The 23,674-nt window shown below is 40.4% G+C and overlaps 1 protein-coding gene across 1 annotated transcript in view; it reads left to right on the forward strand.

The window, feature by feature from the left end:
* adck1 (aarF domain containing kinase 1) overlaps positions 1 to 23,674 on the forward strand; it is a 97,589-nt gene that overhangs the window by 56,942 nt on the left and 16,973 nt on the right. The window contains exons 5-9 of the mRNA XM_061082774.1: positions 6,436 to 6,594; positions 7,344 to 7,502; positions 10,286 to 10,402; positions 18,659 to 18,808; positions 22,006 to 22,203. Of these exons, the coding sequence (XP_060938757.1) occupies positions 6,436 to 6,594; positions 7,344 to 7,502; positions 10,286 to 10,402; positions 18,659 to 18,808; positions 22,006 to 22,203 (783 nt within the window). The remainder of the gene's footprint in view (positions 1 to 6,435; positions 6,595 to 7,343; positions 7,503 to 10,285; positions 10,403 to 18,658; positions 18,809 to 22,005; positions 22,204 to 23,674) is intronic.

The following is a 23,674-nucleotide window of genomic DNA, read 5'->3' on the forward strand; positions in this document are numbered from 1 at the left end:
CCTTCTTGACACCAGGCCACCCTCCAAAAGTCTTCGCCTCACTGTGCGTGCAGATGCACTCACACCTGCCTGCTGCCATTCCTGAGCAAGCTCTGCACTAGTGTCACCCCGATCCCGCAGCTGAATCAACTTTAGGAGATGGTCCTGTCGCTGCTGGACTTTCTTGGGCGCACTGAAGCCTTCTTCACAACAATTGAACCTCTCTCCTTGAAGTTCTTGATGATCAGATAAATGGTAGATTTAGGTGCAATTTGACTGGCAGCAATATCCTGGCCTCTGAAGCCCTTTTTGTGCAAAACAATGATAACTGCACGTGTTTCCTTGCAGGTAACCATGGTTAACAGAGGAATAATGATTTCAAGCACCACCCTCCTTTTAAAGCTTCCAGTCTACAATTTGTCTCAATCAGCATGACAGAGTCTTGTCTCTTGTTCTCGTCGACACTCTCACCTGTGTGAACAAGAGAAGCACTGACATGATATCAGCTGGTCTTTCTTTGGCAGGGCTGAAATGCAGTGGAAATGTTTTTTTGGGGATTAATTTCATTTTCGTGGCAGAGAGGGACTTTGCGATTTATTGCAATTCATCTGATCACTCTTCATAACATTCTGGAGTATATGCAAATTGCCATCATAAAAAATGAGGCAGCATACTTTGTGGAAATTATTTTTTGTGCCATTCTCAAAACTCTTGGCCACGGCGGTACAAAGAAAAAAATAATAATCATTAATTGTACTATTTTCCAATAAAAATGTGTATTCAAATAACATTATTATAATGATAGTAAATTTTACTTTTAGAAAACCTTTCAAGATACAAAAGAATGCTTAATTCAACTTCACTGTAGGCCCAAGCAAACAGTGCATTAAATCAAAAATTTAAAATAAATAATAGGTGTTTAACTAGTAAACTCAACCGCAGGCCTAGTTGAAGTAAATTGACCCGTGCAGTATGTATTTCCACAGATTCCATCTTTATTATCAGACCCTGAGCCTCACAGTGGAACACTTGGATAGGGACAATAGGGATTTTTCAGTTAAGACTTTGATTTCCTCTCATCAGTAAAGTAATCTCTCTCATTCCTTGTTGTCTGTGTTGTACTGATTTATGTTTTTGCAGCTAGGGCTGCTGTCGGCCGCCCGCATCCAAAGTGGCCACCTTGACACAGACACCGATGTGTTGCCATCCAACTGTGATGCCTCAGGGGCCACTTTATTTGTGCCATAACTCATTTCAGGGAACGTATGTCACTGTGGGTCTCCCCTCTGGGACTGGAGCCCACACGCATACATTACCATGTTTATTAACTCACACAGCTGAGATTAACATAAGCAGTGACTGGGTGGTAGCTTTGAACCAGAGGCATCAGGCCAGGCACTGTTTACACAACTTAAATTACAAGCACTGCATGAAAAGAGGTTTGGCTGTTAGTGCCAACATTTAAAGAAAATATTATGCAAAAACTATCCAAACATTTCAGTGTGATTTCTCAGATTGTCAATGTTGCCTAAAGTGACAGGTCCATCTAAGAAATTACACCTTTCCTTAACTCATGAAAGTACACTCTGCATGTCAGGTACCATTGCGTGCTCATCGTCAGAGAGGGAGGGCACTGGTGGGTGTAGACAATTTCATTCATTTAGCATATTTGTAAAATTAATAACTCAGCTGTTCACACACAGGATCCCGTGCCACTTGCATAATTTATGATCTGATGTCATCTTCAAGAGGGCTCATGTTTAGCCTTTACTTGATGGGCAAACATCATGTTCAACTTAGCCTCTTTCGCATGATTCACCAGGTACTAACAACAGGGGAATTCCCCCCAATTGTACAGTTTGAAGTATGAATATGAATTAAGATATTCAGTCTTTTAACAAGACAAAGCCAGCACCCTGGCTGTTGTAGATGAAGAAGAGTGATGCCATTGAGGCCATAGTCTTATGGTATATGTTAGGTTTTAGATTTTACTGTCTAAAGACAACCAGAACTTACAGATTGTTATACATTTAGTTTAATATGTAAATAATTCTGAATGTTTACAGTAAATTTCAAATCTGCAGAGTTTGTATTGAAGGTAACGGTCGGCTACATTCGGTTACCTCTGAATGACGACAAATCCCTTTAACTCACACATCAGCTTTGTTGTTTTCTACTAGAAGAGTCAAAGTGGAATTTTAAGTATTTTTTTAACAATGCACTTATTAGATAATGGATGTTCTTAAAGGTTCATTGTTTGATTTAGTGGCACCTACTGGTGAAGTTGCATGTTGCAGGTCAATAACCCTCACCTCAACCTCCCTTTCCAAACATGAAAGAAAACCTGTGGTAGCCTTCAGTTGTCATAACAACTCAAAAGATGTTTAGTTTGACCAGTTTAGGCTACTACAAGAAACATGGGGGGCTCCGTAGAGAGGACCCACTCCTGATGTAAATATAAAGTATTTAAATATACTGGGCCCATTCTAGGGTAATGAAAACAACAATTTGTACAATTTAGATGGAACACACTGAAAACATCACTGGATCTTAATTGTCTTCGAATCTTCCACTACTATCAGAGAAACATGGATTTTTTATGTAGAATTGCTTTGAAAATGTGCTCACATGTGTGTTTGTCTTCTGAGGAGTTTTTCAGCACCTTATACAAACCTTCAGAACCAGAAACACTAAAGGAATCCTAACCGGGGGAGCCAACTGCCATAATGGCAATAGTGACGAGGAGAACTCCCATGATCTCAGGCTACTTCACAAAGTCACATAATTTATTATCATTTTGATTAAGAGACTGCTTGTGGCAGAACCTGCATTTATATATCATGATATGACTGGCATATCTTTGATGATCAACATTTCAATCATGTGTTAGAGAGGTGAACAATTGCTGAAAGGCCACTGAAGTAAATGTTCTTTGTTTGCTTGTAGAAAAGGCTACAGACACCAGTCAATATGAACTGGTGTCTTTTATGAGGACAAACATTTTTATTCAATACAATACAAATGTAATAGTGAAATTTACCAGTTTTAAATACTTTGGCTTTTAACAAACTATTCAAGACAGACTGATTCTGTATTGTTGGCTGAAAGCCAAAGGTTTGTGGAAGCATCCAAAACTGACCAATTGACCCTTGTATAAGTCACTTTGTGGTGTGGACAGCTTCCTAGAACTTTCATCTGGACCTGAATATTCCAGTTGGTTACATAAAACAACACCTCAAAAACGTCACCCTTGTCGGACTTCTAAATGTGTAGCATAGTTCAGCGTCCTCACTGACATTTTCCTGGCGTTGCTTCTGGGATTGAAACATTAGTGGGTACTAATGAGTCAGATGTGTCTGTGTGGGTTTGTCTGGTAAAAGCATCGTTGGGTCTGAGAATTACACTAAATACTTAAAGTGCATAAAGATGTGTGGGCCTAAGTAGAAGCGGTGCTCTTTAAGCTGCACACCACCTTTTTTTCAGTTAACGGGTTTGTATCCATGAGGCAGGGCCGCTTCAGGCTGCTGTGGAGGTTCCAGAGCATACAATAAGTCTCTTGTAATGACTCCAGGTCCCTTGGGAAGCCTCTTTAACCTTCAAACCCACACACTAATTAATGTGTGTGCGTGTTCTGTGTCCACAGGGCTAAGTGGAAGCTAATGAGGGACTACCTCTGCTCAAGGGGCACACTACGAGATGCTAAATGTTAAGCAGTGTTTTAGAGATTTGTCAAAAGGGCGTGGGGTAGATTATATCAAGAGGCAAAACAGAAATGGCATATTTACAGTAGAGGCATCAAACCCTGCGCCAATCTCTGTAGGACAACAGTCACTGTCACAACTGATCTTGCTAAAGAAGTGACTTTAGTGGTCTTTGTTATTGGTAGCTGGGTAGTGTTGGGATTTCAAATTTTAGCATCTGTGTGTGTGTGTGTCTGTGAAGATGTTTATGGATCTGTACTCTAAACAAAAGAAAGGAGGGTGGAGGTAGGAGCAGTTTGGGCCAGATATATGGCCTTCACACAATAATTTATAATAACTGTTGCTGCTTGGTGTTAATCTTGAAGTTACTTACAATATGTGTGCGTCACATTTCTGGTCAGTCTCAAACCTGTTTTGACAAAAGTTCCGATAAGGCCTGTTGTGGGAGACTGTGAATCGTGACATTTCAATACACTGTACTTTAGCTTGTTGTCATACCTAACTTTTTATATTAAAGCATAACTCCCTTTGATTTATTCAACATTAGACAGACTTCAACCAGCTGCCCCAGCTTCAGGAGGGAGGTTAGAAAGGCGTTGTTTTGGTTTGGAGGATGCGAATGTCTACACAAACAGAACATACAGCCGATAGAGCAGGAACACAATTTTCTTTACTCCAATGAACAACAACATCAACCCACAAGGCATCAGCTGTTGAAAGGCTTGTTTGCCAGCAACTATCAGATGAGGAGCGAAACGGAGTGGCTCCTCATCACATCCTGATTCCAATGCTAAGAGGGTGGACTCAACTGCGCACCATAGACGAAGAACAAAGTCTCGACTCCCCTTCATTATTGACCAATCAAATTATACCTACTGTTATAAAATATTCGAAATGCCTTCTGTTCGTCGCGAGTCGTGACTGCCCGGTGCTGCTAGAGTGCCCAATGCTTTGCTGTACTTTTCATACCTTTTAATTTCTTCTTAATAAATACTTGATTGAACCAAACCGAAACCGGCTCTTCTCAAATTTAGGATAAACAAACATGCAACGACAGTAGTTTTTTTCCGTTTCCCACTGTTCCCGAGTATACTTTTGTTGTAACTCTCACTGTATAAACAATGTCACATACGCGTGTCCATAAGCCCCGACATTCATATTCAACTCGAAACAGGGTAATTTACAACATGTTTTAAAGCATAAATGTCCGCTGATATCTTCTGACGAGGTGCATTCAGGGGCCGTCAGAAATGCTAACGTCTGCTAGTTTAGCCACCTCTGGTGGACTTTTAGGCGTAAAACGAGGTGGTGATACTTGGATGAAACCACACAAGCCTAAAACTCCACCATAGGTGGCTATAAAAGTAACCTCCTCCTCTCTCACCAAAATTGCTTTACTGCTATCTGACTGCTGCCTAACCATATTGCATTCAACAGAGAGGTCACACTGGAAAAAAAGTCTCCTTCCACTAAGGAAGACATTTGAGTTTTTCACTCCTCAAATCTTACCGATTTGCAACCCATAAAACTAGAGTGGCACTTAGTAGAGAGCATACCTTTAACAAGGCCAAACAGTCCCCATAAATTAAATAAAATTGCTCTTTGACCTCTCTAGTATGTTTTAAAGCATATTGTCATAGATTTTTTCACTTCACACTATGTATTGATAATGCCTCAGAAAATTATAAAATATATAAAAAGGGAGAAATATATAAAAAGGGAGATATAATCTTACTACACCAATGCTGTTAAATTACAACAGTGGCTCTATTTTGATGTGTAAAAAGAGACGCCACATTTACAATATCCTTTGCTGTCAGTAATAAAATGGCTATTACTAAGGAGATTAATATATAAGCGGGTCATACAGTACACCATCTTTCACCATGGAGGAGAAACCTCCCGATTGGTCCCCAAATTATGTTTAATCACTATTGAAAATGGCGGACAGACAGAACATGACCTGAGTCGAAGAGGAAGCCAACCAAGCCAAGCCTGAACCCAACAGGCATTCTGTCTTTTGTACTAGAGCCTGAAGCAGTTAACCCTGTTTTGACACATGTGGATTTCTCCGATTACAAACATGTACAGTCAAAAATATCAGGGGTCACCTTACCACTATATATACTTTCACCACCTACACCCCATCCCGCCCTCTGATTGGCTGGAGCTGAGTAGAGGTGTCAGCGACCACTCTAACCAGATTATAGATAATATGAACGCCTTGTCTTGTGTTTCTCTCAGAAGTTGAGGTAAATAAAGTCAGTATTTGAGAATTCACTTGTCGGTTAACATTCATCTCTCCATCCATCATTGTTGTGACTCTATTTCAGTCCTCTACCTGCCATTATCTGCCTCCTCTTGGTCTCAGTCTTTTTTTCAGTTCAATAGTGTCAAACAGAAGCATAATGCCAACCATCAGGATAATTTATTGCACATTGCATTTACTTCCTCCTGGGTTTGTTGTGTTGCTACCATGACATAAAAAATCAAATACTTTGCCAATGCAAAAAAGAGAATTAATCTAATTTACTGTATATCTACATGTACACATCTCTTCTTTAAATGTGTTCTGCCTCCTTCAGTTTTAATTTATACAGTACCTTGTAAATGGAGATGATCAGATTGATGATCACATTCTTCTCCCACTCCCAAGCCTCCCTTTTTCTCCAGTCTTCTTTATCATTATCTGTACCTCATTCATCCTCTGCTTTCTCCCACTCCTTTCTTCCCCATCCCTATCTCTATCCTGCAGCTGTCCGAGTTATTTGTCTCCTTTGAGGAGAAGCCTCAGGGTGCAGCCTCCTTAGCTCAGGTCCACAAGGCAGTGCTTCATGATGGGAGGACAGTGGCTGTCAAGGTCCAACACCCCAAAGTCCAGAGACAAAGCTCCAAGGACATAGTCGTGATGGAGGTGAGGACGTTTCTGTTAAACTAATCTTTGAAATAAGTGAAGAAGTGTTTCTGTGGCTCAGACTTCTTAGACACAGACTAGTGATATACTGACCTTAAACCACTGATACGTGTTGCTCTATGCAAAAGCAAGAAAAATAATGAAATCATAAAAAAGGAAGTATAGACATCCAAATGGGTTGAGATGTTCAAAGTTAAAATTTAAAGTAGTTGCACTTTAGCAAAGCAGCAGCAGCAACTTCAGTCCTTTTATCTCTACGTGGGATGCATTCAGGGACCAATTGAGTCTAGGTCACCCATGTTTGGAATTGCTCCTAACCCAGTACAAATTTACGTTAAGTGGGTAAAGAAAATTGAAAAACTAAAATGTAAAGACACCCTTTTGGTCTATTTACATTTATCTAGTGTAGATCTGTTTTTGCAGCAGCTTCTGTATTTAAACTTGACTTAGCCAGTAATACTGTTATAAACTGGTAGCTGTAAGCAGGATAGCACTGTAAACTCACTGAGCCCTTTATAACGCATACTTGCACCAGCTTATTCATACAAAAAATATTGTAGTATCAGTGAAATGCAGAAAATTCATAGATTCAAGACAAGTTCAGTGAACTTCAGTGTCCTCCACAGTAGTTAGAGCAAAGTCCAACATGTTGTGGAACCAATGCCAGTATGAGTGTGATGTTCCTAATAAAGTGCATCTTCTATTTTTACTTGACAGCATGACTGCTTCTAATATTTTGTAATTTGAAGGTATTGTTGAGGGCAGTCCATAAGGTCTTCCCTGACTTTGCCTTCATGTGGTTGGTGGAAGAGGCCAAGAAGAACATGCCACTGGAGCTTGACTTCCTTAATGAGGGACACAATGCAGAGAGGGTGGCCAGAATGCTGGCCAACTACCCCTTCCTCAAGGTAAACACATACAATAACTTATCAGAATCTGTTTTTTCGGCTAGGCTTCTTTTTCTATCGAAAAGCCTCTAGAGTTCATGACATTCTATTTTTGACCTGTTTGGCATTATCTCTGCAGACATGCTAGTAAACAGTGGGTAATAATCTGAGACAGTGTGTTTTAATTTAGGGCCTGCCTATTCAGAATTGTCCTCCATGCAGTTACTCATCCTGAGTAACTGCATGGAGGACAATCCTGAATTATAATAGCAGGGTTAGCAGAACAACACAAATCATGCTTCCTTTACTAGGCAGAGTTGGACTTTATGTCCATCAGTGTTTCCCCTACCATTCTATTAGGGGGGCGCTGCGCCCCCCCAACGGGACCTCCCGCCCCCCCTGGAAGGTCAAGTTAATTATTTATATTATTTTTTATTTTTTAATATAGCGCCAGATCTCTACATAAATCATTTTTAAGGTTACATTTCCTATAAAACAGGTCTTTAGCTTGCATTTCTGTCTCGACATGGTCGCGCGGTTAGATCTCTCCTCTGCGCACGGCGGAGTTCCATCCAGATGCGCGCACACACAGGTGAGCAACCTCCCACCAGCAGACAGAGAGCTCCATCTGAAAACATGTCGCATGAACCACCTGAGAAGCAGTTAAAAATATCCGCGCTCCCAGGTGGTAACAGCCACTCTGCTGCGAGGAGCAGCTCTCCTGCTCCGGGGTCCGAGTTCAGAGAAGAGCCTGAGTGTTGCACGCCCTGCCCCAGACAAGCATCGGTTCAGTCACCACCGGATGACAGGTTCTGACCCAGCTTGGCTGTCAGAGGGGAAATCTCCCCCTGGTTGTACAAGACTGATCTTGGTACCTAAGTATTACACCGGACGCAATTCTCCAGCGCGCAGGCACCTGGCTGTTAACACGGGACGCGCATTTCACAGCGCCGGTCGGCCCGCGATTCTGCTTTCTCCGCTTGTTGTATTTAACCGTGAACGCACCTCGCCTCGCAACTTCAGCCTGAACCATTATTAACCCCGCTGGGTCACTTCCTTCTATCACTGTTTAACCGGCAAATCTGACGAGAAAATATTTTTATTATAGACGGAAGTTTCAAAACGGTAACTTAACACAAACGAGGGTTATGGCGAAGTGCTTTATTCTAACTAGTCCTGTTTGATTGCTGTGGTAACAGTGGTTTCAGGTGCAAGTCGTTATGGGAAGATTGCTTGTAGGATCTCGACTTTTGTCTTCTTTCACTTAATGCGCATGCTCCATGACGTCTTTACAGCGATTTCAACCACTCCACTCCAGCGTTTCCGTGTTTTTCGTGACAGGGCTTCGTGTAGACGCGATAAACATAAGTACCGGATCCAAAAAAATTTCCGGATTCTGGCAATCCAGGTTACTAATGGAAGTCAGTGAATACATACATTACATACATACATATATACATGCATGCATAAATAAATAGATAGATAAATTACAGTTCATAGAGAATGAATAGGGGATTATTTCAGATTTCTTTTTGGTTTTAGGAATGTTCTGTCGAATACGTAGACAGCATAGACAGAAACACATTAACATCATGATTCCTTTAAGTTTTTGTGTCCCTGTCCCCCCCCCCCCCCAAAAGCTGTAAACCTAGGGGAAACACTGTCCATTATCATTTAATTTCCTTGTGTGTTTTTTCTTAATCCGTCTCTTTCAGAATTTTATTAGCTCTGCTGATAGATTTCTCTTTCCAGCTGCCTTTCTTTGTTCCACGTTCAAATCCAGATAGCTAAAACTTATTTCGGTTTTTTTTCTGTCTTTTGCTTTTTTTATTCAGCTCTTTTTAATTCTTTAAGTGGTATATGAGAGAGACGTACTACTTGGCAGTGGTGGGAAGTACAAATACTTCGTTCCTGTGCTTAAGTAGATTTTTCACATATCTGTATTTCATCATTACATTATCATACAGATCACTTTAAAGGGATATTACAGCGAAAAATGAAATTCACACATTATCTATTCACCACTTTGCCGATCGAGGGGTGGGTAAAGTGTCTGAGTCAACACAACACTTCTGGAGTCTCAGGAGTAAAAAGCGTGAATCCAATACAATTGAAATAATTGGTAACCTCTTCTTCAGACGTAATAAAACAACAGAAAAAACATAACATGCCTCCATACTGCTCGTTCGGTGTCACCCAAGTGTTCATAAGCCCCAACATTCAAATTCAATTTAAAACGTTTTTACATTTACATTGTGTTTTAAGCCTAAATGTCCTCTGATTTCCTCCTCGAAGGCACACACACTATCGCTGAAGGGCACATGCAGAGTGCGCATTCCTGTGGCTACGTCCGCTGGCATCTCCACTTCCTGTAGTATATGTTTAGGCTTAAAACATGGTGTAAATTACCTTATTTTGAATATGAATGATGTGACTTGCAGACACTTGGATGAAACCACACAAGCAGTAAGGAGGCATACTATATATTGTTTCTGTTTCATTACGTCTGTAGAAGGGGTCACTTTGGCTGCAACACTGTTTACTCCTAAAGTGTTTTGTGGACTCAAACACTTCACCCACCCCTCCATCGGAATAGTGGTGAGTAGATAATGATTATTTTTCTGTGAACAACCATTTTAACTGCATTATGTTCTGTCTGTATGTCCTTTCATCACGTACATTTACAGTGCCTTATCTATCTTGTATATTACTTTCTGTTCTCACCATCTCACAAATAAAATTTACAAAATTAAAAGAAATAGTTTGAAAAACATCTCCCCTCCTCCCTACCTTTCCAACCAAAGGTTCCCATGATCCACTGGGATCTGTCAACAAAGAGGATCCTGACCATGGACTTTGCTGAGGGCGGCCAGGTCAACGACAAAGACTACATGAAGAAACACGGCATCAACGTCAATGAGGTACTGCCTGCTGCTCTGCCTTCTACCTGTAAGGTAGTGTGTATGTGCACAGGTTAAGAAAACCAATAGATTATTTACCGGAAATACTGATTGTTCGACACACAGACATACACATTGCTGGATGTCAACAGAGCAGCAGCATCAGTCCTCTGTCCATAGTCAAGTTTTCATCCAAATGTGTCGTTAATTTGAACCATATTTTCAGTAAATCGACAAAAGAAAAATATGAAATTGTTGTGTTTGTTATCATCCACTACTCTTATGCAAATGTAACAAGTTGATTAATGAAATAATAATTAGCTGTAGGTGGATCCTTCTTCAGTTAGGCACCATCTGTTGCAGTCATATGTTGCAGTAGAGGGTCCAACAAGATGCCAATTAAATTATATCAAAAGAGCAACAATCAAAGTTTAATGGAAGCAAATTAATAATCATGAATGTGTTAACATGATGGACAGCTTGGTAACAGTGAATACTCCGTGTTTGTTTCTTGTGTTAATTCAAGGAAAATAAAATCTCATAGCTCCACACAATCATCTGCAGTAATTTTTCATCTCACCTTGAGCAGAGCCACATTTGAAGTCATATGTTTTTTGTTTGTCATAATCTAGTTGCTAAATGTGTTGCACTAAATTGCACTACACCTTTGATTGCTACACCAACTGTTCCTACTCTAACAAACAAAAAAACATTTTTGTAAAACTTCGTCTTCATACCTTTGCGCTGCTCACAGCCAGTGGCTGGCGGCATTATGTTTCCGGTTGTCTGTCTGTTCGTCCGTTTGTCCCATTCTCGTGAACAGTATATCTCAAGAAGGCCTTGAAGGAATTTCTTCAAGTTTGGTACCAATATTCACTTGGACTCAAGGATGAACTGACAAGATTTGGGTAGTGTTTAAAGGAATAGTTCATAAGTAAGGTCACGGTGCCCTCACAAAGCAAATGTTTTGTCTTGTGAAGGTGATATCCCTTTACGATCTCAAGAAATCCTTCATATCATAATTGGCGCAAAAGTTCACTTGGACTCAAGGATTAATTCCCTTGATTTTGGTAGACAAATGTCAAAGGTCATGGACACAAAGGCCTCACAAACTATGTTAATGTTTCCGTTTACGTCACCGCCTTAGAATGTGATAGGACTGCCCGTACGGAATTTCATTACATCTGGTACAATTCGCTTGGACTTGACTGAGTGGATTTCGGTGCTCAAAGGTCAAGGTCACTGTGGCCTCAAAATACATGTTTTTGGCCTCTTGAATGTGATAGCTCAACACTGCTTGAGGGAATTTTTTCAACTTCTAATCAGATTTCCCTTGGACTCAAAGATTCAGTTACACATTTCAGTGGTCAAAGGTCACAGGAATCCCATGAATCAGAAATTTGTTTTTAATGTATAAATATGTTCACGGAAACTGTACTGGTTGTGGAATGCATCTGTGTCTAGAGCACACTGATGAAACAAACAAAACAACAAAACTCTCACCACAAATAAATTATTATTATTTCCATTAAATAACCCGAGCAGTCACAGTAATCATTCAGAATCAGCAGGGGAGATATGTTGAAACACACAGTGACAGGATGGATAGAATAATTAGGTGGAAGTGGTGCATGCTGGTCCATGTGTGGAATCACAAGATGGACAATGGCATAGACTTCCCTCTGAACTTGGCCCCTTGATGTGATCAGAACAGGCTGATGCTTTGCTCCATTTATTTGCCTTCTCCCTATGGCCGTAAACACTGAATGGATTTTAATCATTAATCACATTGTTGCTAGTGTTTCAGTGAAGACATTTGACATATCAGAGGCTGGATGGAATTTCTCATCTTATCTCAATGAATTTGCCAATATACCAACATTCTTAAGACTGTTAGACTGCCAATGTCACAATGATAAGCAAATGTCAATGCTTTCACTGTAGATTGTTTTCTTTCTGTTGTGTATTTCTGTCCCAGTGCCTGCAGAGGCTTGATTACCAAGATATGTAAATGTATTGATGACAAACTGTATGGCAATATCTCTGAGGAGAAGTTTGTATAAACTTATGACACCATCACACAGTCCTACCAGTGGGATGATGAGATGTGATCCAGTAAAGCACGGACAGATCCAGGACTAACGAATATGACGGAAGACTGAACAAAGAACTTTACTTTACAAAGACTTTAGTAGAGTGATTGTTGCGTGCATTGAACAGCTGAGCAACAAAACATAGAGACAATGGAAGCACTAACACAAACACTACCAACATAATTTGAGCTAATAACAAGATGGAAGATCAATTCAAAAACAGGACTGAGGTTGTTTACGTCCCGAGTTACAGTACGGAGTTTTACAACGGAGTTTCATTCCCGGAGTTTCATTCCCGGGTAATGAGTAAAGGCCGGCGCATGCTTCTGCGTTTTCAGGGGCCCGCAAGCGCAGGGGCCCGCAAGCGCAAGAGCCCTTCCGGGCCCCTTAAGTACTTAAGTATTCCTTCTTACGTGCGTCGCCCAAATTTTTCTAACTAGACAACAAAGCTCCACAAGCCTCACGAAGCCCGCAAGGCTGTGATTGGTCTGCTAACTAGATCCTTTCAGGAGTGGCATTTCCGGTTTCATGCCTCACATTACCGGCAGAAACCACGGAAGATTTAGAAGAATTAATATGGACCAAATAGAAGAGCACTTGGCAGAAGAGATCCGAAACTATGACCACCAGTATAACCCGTCACTGACTGGCGGAGTTGTCCGCCAGAAAAAGGCTATGAGGAGCCGCTGTGGCGATGTAAATAAACAGTCGATGACGACTACCACAAACGAAGAACTTTGACTTTGACAAAAAACATTACTCCGCCTAGTGGTCTTGCGGTAAATTGCTCTTCATCAAGCGCAACCCTTGGGGAACCATAAATTAAAACGAGTCCGTCGACACAGCTGCTTGAAAAGCCACAGACGCCGTTGCAGAAGCATGCACCGACCTTAACTTCTACTTTACTTAGGGTTGCCAACTCCCTGAAAAATAAATAAGGGACACCTCATTAGCAGGGCCGGCGGACCCGATTGCCTTCACCCTTCCTGGCGTGGTGAATTTCTTTATCTCCTTTCTTTGTGAGTGAAACGATTTTTTAACTATCTGAACACATGGAAAACAAATTATTATCCAGCAATTCACTTTAATAATAAACAAAATTAACTGAATAAAATAAGAATCTTTCTTAAACCTGTCTTGCGCACACCGTGCAGTGCGCTTTATAGATATTTTCGCGCACATTTTCCAACCAGGTGTTTGCTTTTTCCCATTCCTCCCAGTATTTTTCCATCCTTTTCTTTCTCGGAGGAGTACGAGTCGTATTGCTGCTCGAAGCTGTACCGCCCCATAAAGCAGTGTCGGCGTCTGTGTCACTGTCACCCATGCTGCTATGTTGTCTTCCACTATCTTCTAATTATACTTACTTATCTTCCACTATCTTCTCCGCGAGCAACAGTACCTATGGGATGAGCGTATTCTGTATCATCATACTCGTGTGTGAATATGCTTTCAGCTCATTGATTCCAGAGCAGGACATTGCCTGGGAACAAGTTTACTGTAAATTTTCATATAAAGCGCCCTGTTATTCATTTTCCATTGGCATTTTACTGACCATTTTTTAAATCTCACAGTAATACAGGACAAAGTGCGTCTCTTTTCAGCTCAATAAAAGACGGGTGCTTTTGTTTCTAAATACGGGACGATTCTGTTATTCAAGGGACGGTTGGCAACCCTAACGTTACTCCATACTAGGGCTGCAACTAACGACTATTCTGATAGTCGATTAGTCACCGATTATTGAAACGATTAATCGACTAATCGGATTATGAATGACACAAATTCTCAATTGCTCTTATTTAGCAAGCAGCTTTTAAATTTAGCTTGAGGTTGTTCGAGGCATGTGATGACTGAAAATAAAGGCAATAAATATTGATACTTCATTAAAAAAAAATGTCTTTTAATAAACTTTGTTTCATATAAGGGTACTGTTGACAAAAAAGCAAAGACAAATCAAGTTTTTGTCCATTTCAAAGCAAGGACAGGCAAAGTACTAATAAAACAAATAAATTAAAAATCAAGTATTAATTTTTCCTGTTAACAAAAATGACAGGGAAAGTAACAGCAATAAAAACATCAACAAACGAAACTACAGTCTTCTTCTGACTAAATAATTGTGATTAAAAAAAGACGTTTGTCAGGCAATAGGATAACATAACGCTTTTAAACTCGTTAATAAAAAGTTTAAACCATATTTTTGTAATGGATGCTCGAATCCTGCGCGCAGGTATATACGTTTATATATAACATCTGACGGAGGCGAGTCCGCATCGTCTCCGTTACGATGTCACACGTGACTCCTCCTCCTCAAATGTGCGTGTCATGCTTCCATGGAGAGCAGGTCCTCTGTACAAATACTGCAGATAGTTTTTTTCGGGCTGTTACGGGTGAAGTTCTCCGGAACTTTTTACTTTCTGGTGCGCGATGGTGCTGCAGCGGAGGACGCCATTGGTCTGTGTTTTGACGCTATTGCACATGCGCGACTTTCAGAGATAGGAAGGAAGCGAGATGGCTCACTCCTCAGCTGCTTTCATCAGCACCTCCGGTAAAAAAACGACGTTTAGTTCAACTGCACGGCACAATAAAACGTGTTATGACGTAACCAACAAATCATCGACGAGTAAATTCGTCGGCGACTATTCCTGTCATTTTTGTCGACGTCGACCAATCGTTGCACCCCTACTCCATACTGAGCAGAGCGACACGGCACGTCAGGAGAAATAAAGCATAACCGCTGGTCTCGAACAGCAACCTTCTTAGGAGGAATGTGCACGGACACATTCTCTTCGTTGTCCCTCCGCAGTGTTTTTTTCATTGTTGTTTGTTGTGGTTAGCCTGTGGTGGCTAACCAGGTACTAGCTCAGCAACATGTCTGCTTGTTTTCGCGCTCGGTGTGGAGGGGTGGTGGTGAGGAGCGGGGGTGGCAGGTTCAGAGACTGTACCTGCAGAGACACCTGGGTTGGGCTGAGAGACGAGTGCGATCCCCAATGACATCATACGGATAGGAAGTACGAACCGAAACGTTTTGATAACATATTTCTTAGAATGGACTGAGTGAAAAAGTCTGAGTAGTGACTGTTTTCATCGTTGGAGGGTACCTACTGACCCCCTTCAAGTAGTTACCGATAGTAAAAGCCCAGAAAGTGTATTTTACGCAAAACAGTCCCTTTAAGACCTCAGTGCTGAGGTGAAGGCGAAACACAAGGATAAAGATAAGAGATACATGACTGGCACAGATTTTTGTTATATACTTTCAATGATCAATTTTGCCTTTCATATCACACACATGAGGATTAAACAAATCTTCATAAAAACATTTACTGTTATGTATAGTGAATTTCTGAATAGTTGTACAGCTTTTTTTTATTAAACCATTAAGACCTTAAGTTGTCATCTAAAAAGTATTTTAAAACCTGAGGATTGTTTGTAATAACCTCCTGCAATATGGGGTTTTCAGAAAAAAACAGATTTTCCCTGAATACCGGTACTTAATTTCTCTTAAGCAAAAAGAAACATCAAATAAAAAACAGTTTTGAGAGCTCAAACCTTTGGCTCTTACTTTAAATTACAGTAAGTACATTGGAGTTATGGCCTGTAATGATTTTTGTAGCATCAATCTCTTCACACAGTTAAGGAAGAGTGCTGAACACTGATATTTCCATTGATTTTTGTTAGTGGGCCATTATGCGTGTGTATGAGTTAAAAGTTTAGGGAGCCCGCGAGTAAGACATTGAGAGTAGGACTGCAGTATTCAGGATCAAGTATTTCTGTCCCTTGAATGGATCTGTTGCAGATCTAGAAATATGTCACATATTTTTACAAAAATACCAGTATAAAAGATACGTTTGTTCATTTCATTTAAACAAAATACTGTGTGCCTGACCTTAAATATTGCCAAATGCTGCGTCACATTGCTTTGGACAAAATAAGTTTGTGCTAAAACAAAGTTTCCAGACCCAGATGAGAAACAGCGTGTATAACTGAAGATGAGGCCTCAGACGTTTTGTGAGGGGGACAAAACAGGATATTGCAGGCCAAATGGTAAAGTTGGAAACAGTGCATCTCACTCATCCCTGTGTTTGCAATCCAGCAGTTAAATCATGATTATCGTGTGTGTGTGTGTGTGTGTGTGTTTGCGTGTGTGTGAGATGGACTGTATACATACATAGTCTAACCTATTTCCAGTGTTCATCTACCCTAAAATTAACAGAAAGGAAAATGCAATCTTGCTGTAATGACTCATTTTGTAACCAGATGTTGCACCTGTGAGACTACATATTTTTCATATCTATCATTTAGTAAAAATTTGTGATAGCTATCAAAGATAAATATTCAGTGTTTAAATGTTTAACTGTAATGTGACACTCGATAATAAAACCAAGCAATAAAACCATTAATTCTAGAACAAATGTTTAATATTAGATGAAGAAGTAAAGTCTGTCTGAAATAAATACCAAGTTAAAGTCATTTCTAGACATTAATGGAGTAAATCTCATGTCTGAGACTGCCTCGAGTCCCCCACCTCCTTTCCTGCAGTGGGCTGATGATGTCTTGTGTGGTCTGTGTCCAACTGGTCAGAGTGGGTCGACAAGCTTTTTTCTATATTCAGTTGTTGTGAGGATTTGCAGGGATATTTTCTTAATTTGCTTGCGTCTTTAAGCTCTCTTGACCACTGTTTTGTGGCTTTCTAATAAAAAGATCATGAAGGAGTCACAGAAGGAGTCACAGAATCATAGCCATTATTACTAGAGAAGAAAGAAGCTGATACAGATTATGCTTGCATTGATTTCTTCACACAGTCTATAGCTGGAAAATTATAAAACCATCATTTTGACATTTGAGTCATGGGAGAAAGAGGAAGATGTATATATTTACCAAACAGACATTTACAACAAAAAGTTTCTCAACCATGGCATCCCAAGTATAGTATTGTAATGTCCCTTAGTTTCCCTTCTCTCTCTATTTTTCCCAGACTCAATCCAAACTGACTCCAACCTCCGTAAACCAGTTGTGTTTTGTGTTACACTTTGCATAGTGTGTCTCATGCCACCCCCCTCCTGCAGTTGTACCATAGTAAAGTTGCTTTAGTGTGACTTTCTGTTCTGCATATCTCACAAGTTTTAACACAAAATACTACCTAGTATTACTGATAGGATAATATGGTGTACAATAGGTCAATGTAAAAGCAATAAAAGTACTTTACTCGTACACTAAACTTTTACATTGAATTGTAATGTATTTGTTTTTAGTTTTCTCATGATCAAACTTTTGTAATATTGAATAAATGGTGATAGCATTTATTGGCAATATATGCTTAACCTTGACATCAGATGTTTTGAAATATTTTGAACCACTGTCTATTCAAAAACAATAAAATAAAGGTCAATCTTTATTGACATTTAAGATATCAAGCCTGTTTGTTGGGATGGATGGGAGCTGAATAACACGCTTAAAAACATACTTTTCCCCAGTTTTCATAAATTATTACAACAATAATGATCCTAATCTAATCTGTTTACACTTACTAAAAGTACAGTAGCAGCTGTTCATTTATTTCATGTAATTTTTTCTTTGATCCATCTTAATTTCTCTGCATCCATCACAGCTGTAGACAGACACATATATTTTGGGTTGCGCATCCATCTGTCCGTCCAACCCGGCCTTATGAAATTAATGTCTGTTAAATGCTGTGAGGGAATTTCTTGTAATTTAGACCAAACATTCATTGAACTGATGAGATTAAACTGAATTGATTTTGATGGTCCAAGGTCACAGGGCAAGGTCACTATGACCTCATGTTTTGTGAAAATGATTTACCAGCATGTCTGGAGGGAATTTCATTGCATCTGTTACAGATATTCACTTAGACTCAAGGATGAACTGATTAGAATTTGGTCAAAGGCCATGGTCACTGTGATCCCTCATAAGCACTGTCCCCTAAACGCCAGAAACTTTTTTCAAATTTGGATGAAACGTTGACATTTTGAGGGTCAAAGGTCACTGTCACTTCAGAACACACAATGTTGGCCATAACTCAAAATGCAATTTATACATTTTATTTAATAATGACATGAGTTGGGACAGATATGTAAACTGCAACTTGATTGGCTAGTGAAGGCGTACAGCCTCTGTGCAGAATATGTCTCTTTGGACTTAATGTTCCACTTTTTCACTTTATGACCTACAGATCTCAGAGAGCCTGGGTAAGATGTACAGTGAGATGATCTTCGTCCACGGCTTTGTTCACTGTGACCCGCATCCAGGCAACGTGTTGGTCCGAAAGTGTCCCCAGAACAAGAAGACAGAGATTGTCCTGCTTGATCACGGCCTTTATCAGGTGGGAGATCTCCAGGCTGCCCAGACATAAAGAAAATACAATTTGTTCGAATATTGCAATCCATTTTTCATGCTGCTGTCTGAGGCCTTGAGTATATAGGTTGAGCTGCAGACAAACAGTGGAGATGCACATGAAAAAAATTAACAGCACACACACGCTCACAGGCAGACACACACTTTTATTAGCGCTGCAGCAGAATAAAAGCTTTTTGATAAACAGCCCATTTGATGTTGTTCTTAGTAGAGTGCAGTGTGCTGTGTTTGGATTGGTTCACCACAGCCTGAATTATAATGGCACATACTGTATGTGTGCTCTCATGTTGTGTACACACACACACTCACCCACACACACATGCTTTTTGATTGTTAACACACTTGCTTTTACAAACACCCACAGGTCTGACATGAGTTTGTTTATTGCTTGTTCCTGTATTAATGAAGAGAATGTAGTGATAATAATCTTTGAGACACACAATACGGACACAATACGCACACACACAACGATCTCCCTTCGACCATGATGGCACCAATTTATTCCCTAATGACTTCAAATTTCAGCTGTCATTTTGGAGTAGAATTTTAATCCACTCTTTAAATAGAAACACACACGCACACACTTACACACGTACACACATACATTTCCAGTAATATTACCAGTAGGGAACTACACATTGTGTATGTGTTGGAAGTTGCACAGGATTCAGAACTGGTAGATGAGTTGTGTGTAGAAAAAAAACATTAAAGCAGCATATTTGAATATAATGCAAATGTTAATATTGACACATGCATAATGAAGAAATTAATGCTTATTAATATATATATATAGTTATATTTTATAAAACATTTTTTATCATAATGATTGTTTATGTTCTTTGTTGTCAACATATTGAAGGCAGAAACGTACCCTAAAACATACCCTAAGATGTATAATTTTTGACAAATAAAATGTAAACTTCCAACATAATTAAAATGGAAATACTTGAAGCAACAAAGACTTCAGGTTACTATCTGACCACAGGAGGGGCTATAGGGCAATGCTTTTTTGGATGGGTCCTGCTAATGTTGTGGATTATATCCTGGTTGAACTGCCAATGGGAGCATTGCAAAAAAGGCAGCACAAGACATATTAGCCATTGATCAGGAGAGTGTGACTTCAAGAAAAATCCTACCATCCGCCACTTTGCAGAAGCTATGACCAACCAACAAGAATGACTAGTGCACAGACAAGAAGAAAAACCCTGCAGGTTTGCCATCAGCAAACATCACCAGTTGTGTTCATTCTCATAGCCACAAGTAAACTTCAATGAGGAGAGACTTGGTTTCCAATTTACAATATTTATTTTGTAAACACACAAGTTATGAATGTTTACAGTCTGTGGCATTTAGACCCCTGTGAGATGTCATCAGGGTTAGAAGGGGGTGGAGCAGAACATCGAACAGGAATACCCCCCCGGGGTCTAGACACTGGTGGTAGTTCATCAGTCAAACGATAGTTTTGGATGGCCCATATTCGTGAGAATTGTCCTATTGGACTTCGCCAATTGTGACATCCTCTGCCCTTAACCCTCAACAAGAGTAAGGAAAAACTACAAAACCTTCTTAAAGGAAAAACGTAGAAACCTCAGGAAGAGCCGCATGCGAGGGATCCCTCTTCCAGGACGGACAGAAGTGCAATGGATGCCACGAGTAATAGGTATATTGTCAGGCAGGTTGTTGCCTTTTTATACCGCGATCAGCTCCCACCGTGATCGGGTGCCGCCGTAATCACGATCCACTGACAGACTTGGGATCCGTCATCAAGGTCCATGATCTCTGTAGTCAGTTGAGGTCGATGAATATCCTACTGGGGACTGGAGGAGATTGGGGTGAAGGAGGGGTTATGCGCGTCACTGAAGGACGCCTGACTGCAGAAGAGAAGAGAAGGGATTTTTAAAGTCAGGTGCTGAATGATTGGCTGAAGAGCCCGCGCCAGACCTGATTGGACATTTAGAAACACCCACAATCAGCTGATCACTTTGCAGGTTAAGTGCTCCGTAGACATATTAGCCATTGATCAGGAGAGTGTGACTTCAAGAAAAATCCTACCATCCGCCACTTTGCAGAAGCTATGACCAACCAACAAGAATGACTAGTGCACAGACAAGAAGAAAAACCCTGCAGGTTTGCCATCAGCAAACATCACCAGTTGTGTTCATTCTCATAGCCACAAGTAAACTTCAATGAGGAGAGACTTGGTTTCCAATTTACAATATTTATTTTGTAAACACACAAGATATGAATGTTTACAGTCTGTGGCATTTAGACCCCTGTGAGATGTCATCAGGGTTAGAAGGGGGTGGAGCAGAACATCGAACAGGAATACCCCCCCGGGGTCTAGACACTGGTGGTAGTTCCTCAGTCAAACGATAGTTTTGGATGGCCCATATTCGTGAGAATTGTCCTATTGGACTTCGCCAATTGTGACATCCTCTGCCCTTAACCCTCAACAAGAGTAAGGAAAAACTACAAAACCTTCTTAAAGGAAAAACGTAGAAACCTCAGGAAGAGCCGCATGCGAGGGATCCCTCTTCCAGGACGGACAGAAGTGCAATGGATGCCACGAGTAATAGGTATATTGTCAGGCAGGTTGTTGCCTTTTTAGTCCGCGATCAGCTCCCACCGTGATCGGGTGCCGCCGTAATCACGATCCACTGACAGACTTGGGATCCGTCATCAAGGTCCATGATCTCTGTAGTCAGTTGAGGTCGATGAATATCCTACTGGGGACTGGAGGAGATTGGGGTGAAGGAGGGGTTATGCGCGTCACTGAAGGACGCCTGACTGCAGAAGAGAAGAGAAGGGATTTTTAAAGTCAGGTGCTGAATGATTGGCTGAAGAGCCCGCGCCAGACCTGATTGGACATTTAGAAACACCCACAATCAGCTGATCACTTTGCAGGTTAAGTGCTCCGTAGATCAGCTGATCGTCTGCAGCTTAAGTCTTCCTCACTGAACTTGCGCTGAGCTTCATGTGTTAGCTCAGCTGCTTAGAAACTTGAATGGAAAATACAGCAGAAAAAAATAATGCAATCATAAACAGATAGAAATACTCTAAATAATTTGTTGTTTACATCTTAAAGTGCCAATGATTGTTATTAGTAAAGTAGATACAATTCTAATTAGAAAAAATAGCAAATCAACCATCCTCCCCTCTTTTCAGATCCTGAAACAAGACTTTAGGTTGGACTACTGTCGGCTGTGGCAGGCTCTGATTAACAGCGACATGTCCAAGGTGGAGCGTTACAGCCGCAGACTGGGAGCCGGAGATCTGTACCCGCTTTTTGCCTGCGTCCTTACTGCTCGCTCTTGGACCGCAGTCAATGCTGGCATCAGCTCTGTGCCTGTCACAAACTCTGAGGTATGATCTAACACACTAACATGAACGTGAATGCAGTATTTATTTGAAATCATATGATTGAGGTATTCTTGCCAACTTTGAAAAACAATGCCATTGAAAATGATTAAAAAATCTATCCAGCTTCACAGACTTTACAGAAATACATTTTTTTCTTCTGTTTGTACTATTAAACATCGTTAATAACAAACATAGTACTATTAAATATTAAATTTAACGTCAATTGTGGGTGTAAATAAATGCATGAATGTTTTAAGTTCATTTAAGCTATCAAAGAAACTAGCTGCACCAGGCTCCATCAGGTGTAAGATACATGAAATTACTTGGATGAATTCCTCAATTACATGAGCAAGTAAATAATTTGTGGCAAGGTTTGGAGTTTTTAACATAAACCTCAACTACAAACACGTTTCTATCCACACCCTTTAGTGTCTTTTGAGTTTGAGACTGTTGATGTTTAGGACCCAGCCATCAACAGCAGAGCTGAGCTGTGATGTAAAGTGGCATAGTGGCCCCACACCTACTTCACCATTTCCACTGTTCTTCTTTGTGATTAACATTGACCCATAAAGCATCCATAAAACAATGAGTGGAAAAGGAGCCTTGTCTTGATTGACATTCACAGCTGCTTCACACACATTGGATTGACTGGAAAGCCAATTGGGGGCCAGACCTTATCAGCCCTCAGTGTGGACCACATTAATGTTCCTGTGGCTGAATGGGAGTAAATCCTTGGAGCAAAGTTCAGCATTTGATGAGTGGAGGCTGTTACAGCAGCCTGTCAATGCCCAATGTTGTGCAAATATTTCCAGCACAAAGTGGACCAGACATCGACTACAACTTTATTATAACGTAAGTGTGTATGACTGGGATTGGAGTTCCTAAGTTTTTCTAGATAAGATTGTCTGTCTCTTTACCCACAGGGGTTCCACAAAGCCATCTGTTCTCAAGAGCGAGTTTATTTATACCTCTCTTATGCAACATTTTGAACCTGACAAAAGCACCTCACATGATGGGCAGGTCAAGGCAGAACTGGGCAGTGGCCAGTGCATGAATAAGTCCTCATGTCATCTTTGGTATTTCTGAAAAGGAAATGGATATGTTTGGAAAATTAGACATGCTAGTAAAAGGATATGTCATGTTGAACTATTCAGAAATGTAAAACATACCCAAGTAAACCACAAATACAATATCAGTATCATACAAACATGTACATCACTAGGTCTTGAGAAGTGGGACAAAACAGGATCCGATATTGAAAGCTACATGTATTCATCTACCGTCTACTACGCTACTGAGGTATGCTTTGATACAAACTCCCAACATTTCTCTTTTTTAACAAAATGTGCTTTTTGCTTTGCCATCACTTATTTTGTGTCAACACCATCAGACACCAAAAACACAAATACATTTTCATTCACATTATGCTATAGACCTATAAAGTGTGTCTATGTACCTTCACCATTATGAGTGT

This window comes from Limanda limanda, chromosome 12 (assembly GCF_963576545.1).
Source record: "Limanda limanda chromosome 12, fLimLim1.1, whole genome shotgun sequence".
Taxonomy (NCBI): Eukaryota; Metazoa; Chordata; class Actinopteri; order Pleuronectiformes; family Pleuronectidae; genus Limanda; species Limanda limanda.